The sequence below is a fragment of the Lepidochelys kempii genome, chromosome 7, assembly GCF_965140285.1.
Source record: "Lepidochelys kempii isolate rLepKem1 chromosome 7, rLepKem1.hap1, whole genome shotgun sequence".
In the NCBI taxonomy this organism is placed as follows: Eukaryota; Metazoa; Chordata; order Testudines; family Cheloniidae; genus Lepidochelys; species Lepidochelys kempii.
Genome location: NC_136386.1, coordinates 126,003,024 through 126,016,845, shown reverse-complemented (window position 1 = coordinate 126,016,845; position 13,822 = coordinate 126,003,024). Strand labels below are relative to the sequence as shown.

The 13,822-nt window shown below is 50.3% G+C and overlaps 1 protein-coding gene across 3 annotated transcripts in view; it reads left to right on the top strand.

Annotated features, from left to right (window-relative positions):
* ENTPD1 (ectonucleoside triphosphate diphosphohydrolase 1) overlaps nucleotides 1-13,822 on the top strand; it is a 77,542-nt gene that overhangs the window by 39,976 nt on the left and 23,744 nt on the right. For 2 of the 3 annotated variants that reach the window (XM_073354698.1, XM_073354696.1), the window contains exons 2-3: nucleotides 5,112-5,245; nucleotides 6,802-6,919. In XM_073354698.1, coding sequence (XP_073210799.1) covers nucleotides 5,204-5,245; nucleotides 6,802-6,919 — 160 coding nt within the window. In that variant the 5' untranslated portion in view covers nucleotides 5,112-5,203. The remainder of the gene's footprint in view (nucleotides 1-5,111; nucleotides 5,246-6,801; nucleotides 6,920-13,822) is intronic. The other variant, XM_073354697.1, reaches the window with a different exon arrangement.

The following is a 13,822-nucleotide window of genomic DNA, read 5'->3' as shown; positions in this document are numbered from 1 at the left end:
AATTTGATGGTGTCCAGTTTGCAAATTAATTCCAGTTCTGCAGTTTCTCGTTGAAGTGTGTTTTTGAAGTTTTTTTGTGGAAGAATTGCCACTTTTAACCTATAGGTGTTTGTGTTTATACCTTCAAGTCAGCGACACTGCTATGGGTACCCGCATGGCCCCACAGTATGCCAACATTTTTATGGCTGACTTAGAACAACGCTTTCTCAGCTCTCGTCCCCTAACGCCCCTACTCTACTTGCGCTATATTGATGACATCTTCATCATCTGGACCCATGGAAAAGAAGCTCTTGAGGAATTCCACCATGATTTCAACAATTTCCATCCCACCATCAACCTCAGCCTGGTCCAGTCCACACAAGAGATCCACTTCCTGGACACTACAGTGCTAATAAACAATGGTCACATAAACACCACCCTATACCGGAAACCTACTGACCGCTATTCCTACCTACATGCCTCCAGCTTTCATCCAGATCACACCACACAATCGATTGTCTACAGCCAAGCTCTAAGATACAATCGCATTTGCTCCAATCGCTCAGACAGAGTCAAACACCTACAGGATGTCTATCAAGTGTTCTTAAAACTACAATACCCACCTGGTGAAGTGAAGAAACAGATTGGCAGAGCCAGAAGGGTACCCAGAAGTCACCTACTACAAGACAGGCCCAACAAAGAAAATAACAGAATGCCACTAGCCATCACCTACAGCCCCCAACTAAAATCTCTCCAGTACATCATTAAGGATCTACAAACTATCCTGAAGGACAATCCCTCGCTCTCACAGACCTTGGGAGACAGGCCAGTCCTCACTTACAGACAGCCCCCCAACCTGAAGCAAATACTCTCCAGCAACTACACACCACGCAACAAAAACACTAACCCAGGAACCAATCCCTGGAACAAACCCCATTGCCAACTCTGTCTGCATATCTATTCAAGAGACACCATCATAGGACCTAACCACATCAGCCACACCATCAGGGGCTCATTCAGCTGCACATCTACCAATGTGATATATGCCATTATGTGCCAGCAATGCCCCTCTGCCATGTACATTGGCCAAACCGGACAGTCTCTACGCAAAAGAATAAATGGACGCAAATCAGACATCAGGAATTGTAACATTCAAAAACCAGTAAGAGCACTTCAGTCTCCCTGGACACTCAATAACAGACTTAAAAGGGGCAATTCTTCAACAAAAAAACTTCAGAAACAGACTTCAACGAGAAACTGCAGAAATGGAATTAATTTGCAAACTGGACACCATCGAATTAGGCCTGAATAAAGACTGGGAGTGGATGAATCACTACAAAAAGTAATTTTCCCTCTCTTGATATTCACTCCTTCTTGTCAACTGTTGGAAATGGGTGACATCCACCTTGCATTGGCCTCATTAGCACTGACCCCCTACTTGGTAAAGCAACTCCCATCTTTTCATGTTCTATGATGTATATACTGCTTACTGTATTTTTCACTCCATGCATCTGATGAAGTGGGTTTTTGCCCACGAAAGCTTATGCCCAAATAAATTGGTTAGTCTCTAAGCCACAAGGACTCCTCGTTTTTGTGAGGACAATAGCGCTCAAAAGTGTGGGAACACTGTTCCCGAGCCACTAGCATACTGTTTCTGTATCACATGCAAGATGCCTTTGTTCACAGCTGGTTTTCTGGTTTGCTTCAAACATGACCTGTTTGTCTTTCCATCAGTATTTAATGGGAAAGTAGCTGTGAGTGCTCTCCTGATTTCCCTGACCAGTTCCCATGTCAGTGACATCTCTGCCCTGGCTCATTTCTCTGAGTGCAGGGAGGTCCTTGTGGAGAATCACTCATCAGCCTTGTCAGCATCATTCTCGCGGATAACTAACTTGGAACCAGAAAAGCCATTTTATCCTGTTTTGGTCTGGAACCTGACCCAACGGCTGAACGGGGCCAGCAGGAGCCACTGCAAAAACAGAGACCAAAATTAGAAGCAAAGGCAGGGATGCCTGCAAAGCTTTTGACACGGTCTCCCACAGAATTCTTGTCAGCAAGTTAAAGAAATATGGTCTGGATGAATGGACTATAAGGGGGATAGAAAGCTGGCTAGATAGTCGGGCTCAACGGGTAGTGATCAATGGCTCCATGTCTAGTTGGCAGCTGGTGTCAAGTGGAGTGCCCCAAGGGTCGGTCCTGGGGCCAGTTTTGTTCAATATTTTCATTAATGATCTGGAGGATGGCGTGGATTGCACCTTCAGCAAGTTTGCAGATGACACTAAACTGGGAGGAGAGGTAGATACGCTGGAGGGTAGGGATAGGATACAGAGGGACCTAGACAAATTAGAGGATTGGGCCAAAAGAAATCTGATGAGGTTCAACAAGAACAAGTGCAGAGTCCTGCACTTAGGACGGAAGAATCCCATGCACTCCTACAGACTTGGGTTCGAATGGCTCGGCAACAGTTCTGCAGAAAAGGACTTAGGGGTTACAGTGGACGAGAAGCTGGATATGAGTCAACAGTGTGCCGTTGTTGCCAAGAAGGCCAATGGCATTTTGGGATGCATAAGTAAGGGCATTGCCTGCAGATCGAGGGACGTGATCATTCCCCTCTATTAGACATTGGTGAGGCCTCATCTGGAGTACTGTGTCCAGTTTTGGGCCCCACACTACAAGAAGGATGCGAAAAAATTGGAAAATGTCCAGCAGAGGGCAACAAAAATGATTAGGGGACTGGAACACATGAGTTATGAGGAGAGGCTGAGGGAACTGGGATTGTTTAGTCTGCAGAAGAGAAGAATGAGAGGGGATTTGATAGCTGCTTTCAACTACCTGAAAGGGGGTTCCAAAGAGGATGGATCTAGACTGTTCTCAGTGGTAGTTGGTGACAGAACAAGGAGTAGTGGTCTCAAGTTGCAGTGGGGGAGGTTTAGGTTGGATATTAGGAAAAACTTTTTCACTAGGAGGGTGGTGAAACACTGGAATGCGTTACCTAGGGAGGTGGTGGAATCTCCTTCCTTAGAAGTTTTTAAGGCCCGGCTTGACAAAGCCCTAGCTGGGATGATTTAGTTGGGGATTGGTCCTGCTTTGAGCAGGGGGCTGGACTAGATGACCTCCTGAGGTCCCTTCCAACCCAGATATTCTAAGATTCTATGATTCACATCTGGGCTTGGCTCCAATCTCTGGGGTGGAGTGCTTGATGCCTGCCCAGATGGGGTGGATTCCAACGTTGGGTCGGAGAGGGAGCAATGATGTACAGGCTGTGACCAAGTATGACGAAGTTTCACTTACGCTGGCAGTGCAGGGTGAAAGAGCAGATCTCCGGCAGTGTGGGGTTGCTGAGTGGACATGGGTCATGAGTTTACACCGACCTGTATCCTTAGGGTTCCCAAATCTGCTGTATGCTCTGGGGAAAGCCCCAGTGCCCCAGTTACGTGGGCAGCAGTGGGTGCAGCACTGCCCCATTCCACTACAGGACTGAGTGGTATTTGCAGGGCGCCACATGGTATTCAAGAATTTAAGTGAATAGGGTGCCCCAGGGCAGCTCAGACTGGGTCAGCAGAGCACTTGCTGCTCACATGAGCATCCTGGCTTCTCCTGTGCAGCTGTTCCTAGCTGTGGCAGTGAGGTGTTTCCCTACAATGGAGAAGCAGCTACTGAGGGGAAGCCCAGCAGCCTCTACCTCCACAGGGGCTGCTGCACCCAAAAGAGGAGGGCTGCTCGGAACCTATAGCCGCGTCTGGGAGAGCGTCACAAGCCACCAGCAGGACCAACTCGACTGGGGTCTGGTGGCAGAGCCAGGATGCTCCTCAGTGAGGTACTCCAAGGGGGAGAAAGGGCTGGGAGAGGAGAAAGGGCTGGTGGGGGCAGGAAGAGACAGGGCCAGGTGAAGCTGCAGAAAGGAGCTCACTTTAATTTAGTATTGTTTAATGTCCGCCTACAAAGGAGACAAGGTGGGATGGAATGGGATATGGGAAGATGACTGGATACAGCCATGGGAATGGGATGGAGGGAAGGGGAGGGGAGGAAGATGACTGGAAGCAGGATGGAGTTGGGGAAGGGAATGACTGGATCCAGCCTGGGGGAGGGGGATGGTGACTGGAGATGGGATGGGGTGGATGGGAGAGTGACTGAAGCCAGGAGGGTGGGAGGGAAGGTGATGATGGAAGGTGACTGGAGCTTGGATGAGGTGAGGGGGGAAGGTGACAATGGGGGATTGGAGCTGGGATGGGGGGGCCGGAAGGTGACTGGATCTGGGATGGGGGGTGGAGCAGGGGGAAGGTGATGATGGGGGGAAGGTGAGTGGAGCTGGGATGGGTGGGGGAAAGGTGATGATGGGGGGGAAGGTGAGTTGAGCCGGGATGGGGGGTGGGGAAGGGGGAAGGTGATGATGGGGGATGGCGCAGAGGGAAGGTGAGTGGAGCTGGGATGGGGGATGGCGCAGGGGGAAGGTGAGTGGAGCCGGGATGGGGGATGGAGCAGGAGTAAGGTGAGTTGAGCTGGGATGGGGCAGGGGGGCAGGTGACTGGCGCCGGGGTGGAGCGGGGATGGGGGGAAGGTGATGATGGGGGCGGGAAGTGACTGGAGCTGGCATGGGTTGGGGTGAGGGGTAATGTGACAGGGGTAATGTGCCAGTTACCTTCCCTCCCTCGCACCATCCCAGTTCTAGTCACCTTCTTCCACAAATGATTTCATCCTTCAGAAGAGGCTGCACTGGGGGGTAGGGGGGTGTTGAGACCCTCACTCTGTACAGTGACAGGAAGGCTGCATATACAGCTCACAGTGAGCCCAAGTAGTGGTTGCCATGCGAACCACAACTTTCTGTATTGCCCATCTTGGTGCATAGTGTTACATTAACACAAACGTGCACGTAATTTATGTTGTGAAGAACAGGTTTGAAGGTGCTGCCCCTGCATTTTGTTATAATCCACTTTTGGGTGATGTGGCCTTGCAGTCACATTCTCGACTGTACACGCTAGACCCTGCCATGGCCTCTCCCTGGGCAGGCCAGTCAGACATCTTGTGCTGTGGCCGTGAGAAGGAACAGTGCTGACTGTCCCATCACCTGCAATAGCTGCGGCTGCTGCTCTGAGTGCTTGGCATGGTTCCTAACATCCGCTCTTCTTTGCCAGTCACAGGTACCAAACCGAGGACATCCTGGCCTAGAAAGGCCCTGCTCTTCCTGGGGTTCCTCTTTGCTTTGGCTGTGATTGCCTTAGTCGCGATGGCAGTGAGTCAGAACAAGCCACTCCCAAAGAATATTAAGGTATTATGAAGAGAAACAGTATAACTGGGTGGGGCAAGGGTAGCTCCGAGACACCCCTGAATTTTCATGTGTTTCACCCACCACATCTTTTGGGTCTTGCTAATTCCCTTTGTCCTCTCCCTGAACCTCAAGCTTTTTCTCTTCCCAATTTCCCTGTAAAAATAAGCCCATTTCTGGTGGTCTTCATAGGTGAATCTGCACTAACCCACCGGTCAGTTCCATTTGTGGCACAGTAGCTTCCAAGTTCATACTCCCTTTCACAGGTTCTGGCTTCTTCCGGGCCCCCAGGGTGCTCAACCTCCCGTCCCACCTCTTCCCACCCAGTTCTGCCCCCTCCCCCCAGCACCTCCTGCACGCAGCAGAACAGCCGATCGGAGGAGGCAGGAGGCGCTGGGAGGGCGGGGGAGGAGTTGATTGGTGGGGCCGCAGGTGGACGGGAGGCTCCGGTTGGGAGTTGGCTGCTAATTTTTTTCCATGGGTGCTCCAGCCTTGGAGCACCCCTGGAGTCGGCGCCTATGCTCCCTTTGGTGGAAACTTTACAGGCCAGGACTTCCAGGAAGGCCAGTAATCTGCCCTGATCCTGGGGACACCCAATACCAGCAGTGTCTCTACGGATGCTCTGGGCATGCAGCTCAGAGCTGGCTGTCATAGAAAAGGCCTAGGGCAAGATCTGAGTCCTGAACCAGAGGCTGTGAACCAAAGCCAGGCCATGAATTAAAGCAGATGCTCACAAGTTCACTGCCCAGTACACACCCTTGGCAAAGTTGTCGCTAGTGTACAAGGCACTAGATAGTTACATAAATCTAGAGCCAGCCCCATCTAGTACAAGATAAGATGATTTGACAGAATAATGAGTAGGGAGGTTTTGTCCAAGATATCAGGAACAAGCGGAGGTAACAAACAAATGTCATGAAACACATATAAGGTGATATATTCTTGTTTGTCATAGCCTATAAGTGTTGGGGTACTTTGCCTTCATTCTTTGTTTGGCCAAGGGGACAGCAGAAATTCCTGTTGCTGACTGAACTGTTCCTTGCCATAGGGCACTCATGTTAGTGTACTGGTAACCACCGAGACAGGGCGCTACAACTGTCTTTGCAATAAACCTGGCCAAGTGCCTGTGTCACTGAACCGTGCCTGTGGTTTTTCTTTATGAGTAACATGAAAGTCTGCTGAATGAGTGGGCTGTACTCGAGGTCTGCTAACCAGCTGTCTGTGCGGAGCTGGACAGCACGCTGAAAAAGCACACACGCAAGCTGACTGACAACCCTGCTGCTAAATATTAGCAGACAAAGCAATTGCTTAGGGCTCTGAGCAGTTCAAGGGAGGGTCCCCTGTTCACTTTTTATTATAAGAACTTGCCTGTTTTAGTATGAGGGGTGGGGAATATTCCTGCTTAGGGCCCCCAATAGGCTAACACCGCCTCTGCTGTAGCTACACTTACTAGTGGTCCCAGTAAGTGAAAAGTGCTCTTGTCCCACTGTCTGGCCCCACTGACTACTATTCACAGTGTCCCGTGCATTGATCCAGAGATAACTGCTTTGTTTTATCCACAGTATGGGATTGTGCTGGATGCTGGTTCGTCTCACACTAACTTGTATGTGTATGCGTGGCCAGCGGAGAAGGAGAATGACACTGGGGTGGTGCACCAGGTGGAAGTGTGTAAAGTAGAAGGTAAGCCACCAGGGAGGAGGAAGGGGGGAACAGGAGGGGCAATGGGGTGATGAACAGATAGTCCAGGAGGAGGAGGGGATGGTGAAAATAATGTAATGCTCAACTGGTACAGCTTCCAACCTGCCCTAAATCACTTCTCGCCTGTGTAGAGGCCAACCTACCTCTCCTGTTTGGTTTTGTTAATACAGAAATCAACAGTAAAATAACACAAAGCTAAGCTCTTACCATCTCCTCAGTGTGGGCTGCTCCTAGATTCTGCCCTCAGGACTGCTCCATCCCCACTCTAGATCCTGTCTACCAGAGATCCATTTCCATTTCCCTCATAGCCTGGTGGGGTAAAATGCCATCAGCTGCAGTGAGTGAGCAGAATTCAACTAACTTTTGCAGCAGAGTCAGCACCTGCTAACGGGGAGGTGCAAACACCACCATCCTGTTAGACACCTACTTGCCAGAGCTTTCTATGACCTTGCAAAACAGATAAAATATCCTTAATCGAATCGCAATGCCATAGAAAAAAATCTCTGCTGCAGAAGTGACCTCTGGGGATTCCACAAGAAATCCCAGCAGGCTGCTGAGAAGTCACCCAGTTTTACTGACCTGAACTACTGTGTCAAGTACATCCAGGGCTGATCAATACACAGTGCATCTCTGATCACATCTACCCTATTCCCCATATAGTTGAAGAGTCTGATATGCTCTATAAGAGAAGTACCACATTATCTGCATATAAACATAACTTCTGTTCATCAGGGCAGCTGGTGTATCTGTAGTCTGTATTCCTGGACTAGTTCTTAAACATAAGAATGGCCAAACGAGCTATTAAATAACCACATAGACCCAGGCACCCAAATCATATTCAGGTTGGCAATACTTTCTTAAAATCATCATGTAAATGGGTCTTTGTGTGATCCAGGAAGCTCTTGGCAGGGCTGGCCCTAGACCAAATGCACTCCAGGCGAGGAGTGTCTTCTCCCCCCTCTGCACCCCCACATTTGTTAAACTTTTGAATACCTTATTTTTTACAGTTAACAATAAAACAAGGTTCACAGTGTCACTGCTGGGTTCTCACTTCACTTCAGTTCGTTCTTATATCTCTCTGACTGGCGATGCCCCACCCCTTAGATATCCACAAGGGCATGGCTGACAACATTCTAGGAGTTTCGAAGAAAATGTAGTTCTCAGAAAGTCTGGAATGTCCATGAGTTTCTACAAAGGTCCAGAACATTCTAGGAGGTTAGTGAAAAATGTATCCACGTATAGAATACCTGAAACATTTTACTTCAAACATTCTATTTTCCCTTTTGTCGCTAACAACAAAAATAGCTCCCCAAGTCTGGCGTCCCTCACGCCTGACATCCCAGGCGCTCTCCTGGGTCACCTGCCCCTAAATCCAGCCCTTGTTCTTGGTGCCAGCTGGCATAAGGCACAGGGGGTGCATAGGGTTTTACAGGAATCCCCTGGGCAGATGCATATTAAGGTCACAAAAGGGTGGCATGTAAGGTCTCTGTCAAGAACCAGAACCCCTGGTTGTCATAATCTCTTTGAAATGCATATGCAGATAATAATTAATGAGTTATGTATCTATACTGGAAATTATGTTCTCGTACCCTTGGAGTTAAGACAGGTAACCATGAGATGACAGGCCTTAAACAGATTCCTTTGAAGCAGGAGATAGCAGACATTTACCTCCTGTCTGGTCATTGTGTCTCACAACATACGCATATGGAGCCAGATGCTGATTAGAAGATTGCAAAGTCGACAAGAAAGGGCAGTCACAGGAAAAACAATCAGCAGAGGGTGACCTGTTTATGAAAAAGAACAAAGGATGGTTCTGATTTAAGTAAAGGTAGCAAGAGACACCCTGCATCCTTCTCCTAGGCAATAAGCTGACAGGTGACTTATCTCATAAAAAGGGATCAGAGCCTGCCTGGCTGGAAAACACTGGTGAGCAATACTTCATTAGACATGAGAGTACCAGTAGTAGGTGAGATCAGTTGAAGCAGCCAAGCTAGAAGTGCATTCAAGAGCAAGTATCAGGGTATGTGGAATGGTGGGCCCTTTATTCTTGAATATTCTTTTCTGACAGTGCAAGGAACCTGAGCTTGCACAGGGCAAGTCCAGGCATTTCCCTGATGGGAGCAGAGGATGTTACATCTGCTAGAATCTAGGATGCAGTGTTTTTTGTTGGTTTTTTTAAATTGCTATTTCAAATTTATTGGTTTTAAGAAATTGTAAATGTCATTAATGGGGTGTATAAATACCAACGTGGCAGCTGGTGAAAGATGGTGTCTGTGCTGGATCAGACAAGAGGTGAGGTGTTGGTATTTTACTGTGACTAGTTATGCCAGAGGAGCCTACAGGCTGTTATAAGGTGTGTCAGGTGTTCTTGGACCTGCCTGTACAAGGGGAGGGGAGCATTTGTGGTCACTCCTGGGAATATAGTGTTACCCTTTTGACCTGAGCAGTTAGCCAATATTGAGGGTCTTGCAGGCTGTTTCCACTAAGAGATTTAAAGAATGTCATCAGTTTCAGATGTACGTAAAGATCTGTCCTTCTTCGAGTGATTGCTCGATTCCAACCAGGTGTGCACACACCGCAAGCACGGTCGTCGGAAAGTTTTCCCTTAGCAGCTCCCGTCGGGTTGGCTGTGGAGCCCCCTGGAGTGGCGCCTTCATGGCGCTCAGTATATGACCCTGCTGACCCGACCCCCCTTCAGTTCCTTCTTACTGTCCGTGACGGCCATTGGAACTGCATTCGCTTGTCTTGCAAGTGCTTCCCTTAGTTTTCTTCTTTAGCCTGTACTTTCTAGTCTAGATTTCAGTTAATAGTTAGTTTAGTTTAGTGTATATAGTAGTTTGGGTTAGGTTCCACTCGGTTCCAGGGCATGCCTCGGGGCCAAGGGTTTAAACCTTGCGGGTCCTACGGTAAGCCCATGCCAACGGGTGACCCCCCGCCCCCCAACGACGCGTGCCTGAAGTGTCTGGGGGAAGAGCACCAAACAGACAGGTGCAAAATCTGCAAGTCTTTCCGCCCTTGAATGAAGAAAGAGAGGGATTTCCATCTGAAACAACTTCTGATGGAATCCGCTCTCCGTCCACAGCCTGCCACAGAGTGCCGGGATCCGGCCCCAAGGACATCAGTGTGGAGTGCCCCGGCTTCAGTGTGCGACACGGTACCGAGGAAAGACTCTGATTCAAGAGACCCGCAGCACCTGCTCCCTGGCACCGCAAGCGGCACACTCACCGGTGCCGCACAAGCATCACAAGAAGACGGACAGGGGTTGTTCCCCGGTGCCAGAGGCCGTGCCAGGCGCAACAGCAGTGCATCCCACAAAGGAGCACTCAGCACCCAAGGACCAGGAGTTGGCGCCGTAGACTCCACGGACAGAGAGTGCCAGGTGGAGGAGTTGCAGTCCCCCTCCATCCCAGACACTTTCGAAGCCACCAGGGACCTGATAGAAATGACGGCCCCTCAACCTCTGGTTATCAGGGACAAAGCCCCTGGTATTGCCGTGCCTGGCACCATCTAGGAGCAAGCCGGCCATGATGCGGCGATCACCTTCCTCGGCTCTGCACTGTTCACCCCGGCACCATTCGGGTTCACCATTCCCGAGGCACCGTTCCCCAGCTTGGGACCCCGTGCATGGTTTCCAAGCTCGGTCCCTATCAGCGGCCTCTCAGGACCAGTCCCCATCAGTGGACTCTCGGCACCAGCGGAGCAGCATTGGTCCCCATCAGCAGCATCTCAGCACCAATCCCTGGCACAGGAACATCGGCACCAGTCCCCAACTCAATACCACTTGGGGCCACCATGGTCACCACAATCTGGATCAGTGTCATCTGACTTGTGCAGGGACTCATTTTATTCACGCTGCAGCAGGCACAGGTCGCATTGGTGCAGAAGTGAGGCAGCAGCGGCATGGCCTCCACATTGGCAGCTACAGCCTCAGTGGCCTCTTTGGAATCCCTGGGCTTATCCCTAGGCCCAGGGCTCATTCTCCAGGGGCACTCAGTCAGTAGCCTCCGAGGCCCGAGCACCTCAGTATAAAGATTGGAATTGACACCAGCACAGGGCCTGCAGCCTGTCCAGGACACCGTCGACGCAACCACAACTACAGCCCTGATAGCCGGCCAGACTACCATTGCCGCGACAACAGTCAGTGCAGAACCCACAGGCACTGACGAGGAGGACGCTAGAGAGCTGGATGGTCAGGAGCACCCGGTACCGCCTCTAGCTTCCTCATCCTCGTCCCCAGACAAGGCGGTTGCAGGGACTTCGACCTCATAACCTCCCCCGATAGACCACCATGCGCACCAGGACCTCTTGCGCAGAATCACCCGCAACATGGGATTGCAGGTGGAGGAGGTTATCGAACCAGAGGACCCCATGGTCGATATCCTGACGCCGGAGGGTACCTCATAATTAAAACTATACAGAACAATACAAAATGCTGTGGCAGACCCTGGCATCGATTTTCCCCTATGGTGAGGTGCGTGGAGCACAAGTACTTTGTCCCATCCAAGGGATATGAGTACTTGTTCTCGCACCCACAGCCCTGCTCCCTAGTAGTGACCGCGGAGAGGCAGGGCCAGCAAAGACCGATCCCAAATCCAAGGAGTCTAAAAGATTAGACCTTTTTTGGTGGACCTTCTACTCAACGGGGGGCCTGCAGCTGAAGATAGCTAAACAACAAGCTATCCTCAGCAGATACAACTTCAACTCGTGGACCTCCATGTTGAAGTTCAAGGAGCTAATTCCATCAGACTCCAGGGCTGAATTTGAGGCCATTATTGATGAGGGGAAGGCGGTGGCATGAACCTCTCTTTAAGCCTCCCTTGTTGCACCGGACTATGCTGCCTGCACCCTCTCATTGGGGTTAGCTATGAGAAGGGGTTCATGCCTGCAGGCGTCTGGACTTACCCCCAAAGTGCAGCAGACTCTTCAGGATCTGCTCTTCGAGGGCACAGGTTTAATCTTCTTCGAGTGATTGCTCATGTGCACTCCAATAGGTGTATATAAGTCCCTGTCAACCCACCACCTGCTCAGTTCCTTCTTACCACCAGTGACGGTTAGTGGAGCAGCTCAATCTCTTGCATTTGCAAATGCCTACCAAGTGATTCCCTTTTCTTAGTTGTAAATAATTATTAGTTAGTTATATAGTAGTTTGTAGTACCTGGGCTTACTTTGAGGGGCTTCTCACCCACCTTAGTTTACCCAGGCACCAAGGCATGCCTCAGTTGAAGGGGTTTAAGGCATGTAAGAGGTGTGCGAAACTTGTGCCCACAGGCGATCCACACGCTGCCTGTCTCAGGTGCTTAGGAGAGGGCCATCAGACAGATAAGTGCCCAATTTGCAGGAGCTTTAGACCCAGGACTAAGAGAGAGCAGGACTATCATTTAAAGCTCCTCCTGATGGTGTCGGCCCTCCAACCCCAGATGGCAATGAAAACGGCACTCGCATCATCAGTGCGCAGCACCTCAGCCTCAGTGCGGGATGTCCTGGCACCGAGCAAGGACTCCTCCAAGGAGCACCAGCGCCGCTCCCCAGCTCGTAAGGCCAGTGCTACTAGGCAGCACTGCTTACAGTCTTAGAATCATAGAATATCAGGGTTGGAAGGGACCTCAGGAGGTCATCTAGTCCAACCCCCTGCTCAAAGCAGGACCGATCTCCAGCTAAATCATCCCAGCCAGGGCTTTGTCAAGCCTGACCTTAAAAACTTCTAAGGAAGGAGATTCCACCACCTCCCTAGGTAACGCATTCCAGTGTTTCACCACCCTCCTAGTGAAAAAGTTTTTCCTAATATGCAACCTAAACCTCCCCCACTGCAACTTGAGACCATTACTCCTCGTTCTGTCATCTGCTACCACTGAGCACAGTCTAGAGCCATCCTCTTTGGAACCCCCTTTCAGGTAGTTGAAAGCAGCTATCAAATCTCCCCTCATTCTTCTCTTCTGCAGACTAAACAATCCCAGTTCCCTCAGCCTTTCCTCATAAGTCATGTGTTCCAGTCCCCTAATCATTTTTGTTGCCCTCCGCTGGACTCTTTCCAATTTTTCCTCATCCTTCTTGTAGTGTGGGGCCAAAACTGGACACAGTACTCCAGATGAGGCCTCACCAATGTCGAATAGAGGGGAATGATCACGTCCCTCGATCTGCAGGCAATGCCCCTACTTATGCATCCCAAAATGCCATTGGCCTTCTTGGCAACAACGGCACACTGTTGACTCATATCCAGCTTCTCGTCCACTGTAACCCCTAGGTCCTTTTCTGCAGAACTGCTGCCGAGCCATTCGAACCCAAGTCTGTAGGAGTGCATGGGATTCTTCCGTCCTAAGTGCAGGACTCTGCACTTGTCCGTGTTGAACCTCATCAGATTTCTTTTGGCCCAATCCTCTAATTTGTCTAGGTCCCTCTGTATCCTATCCCTACCCTCCAGCATATCTACCTCTCCTCCCAGTTTAGTGTCATCTGCAAACTTGCTGAGAGTGCAATCCACACCATCCTCCAGATCATTAATGAAGATATTGAACAAAACCGGCCCCAGGACCGACCCTTGGGGCACTCCACTTGACACCAGCTGCCAACTAGACATGGAGCCATTGATCACTACCCGTTGAGCCCGACAATCTAGCCAGCTTTCTATCCACCTTATCATAGAATCATAGAATATCAGGGTTGGAAGGGACCTCAGGAGGTCATCTAGTCCAACCCCCTGCTCAAAGCAGGACCAATCCCCAATTAAATCGTCCACCTTCAGTGCCACATAAGAAAAAGAAGGTGGACAGGGGTCATTCCCCCATCAAGAAGCCACGAGGGGATTCTAGCAGGGTGCATCCTCCAGCGGGCAACCCACGGTCTGGACCTTAAGGCCTGGCACTGTTGACTCCAGTCCCAACTGGAGGC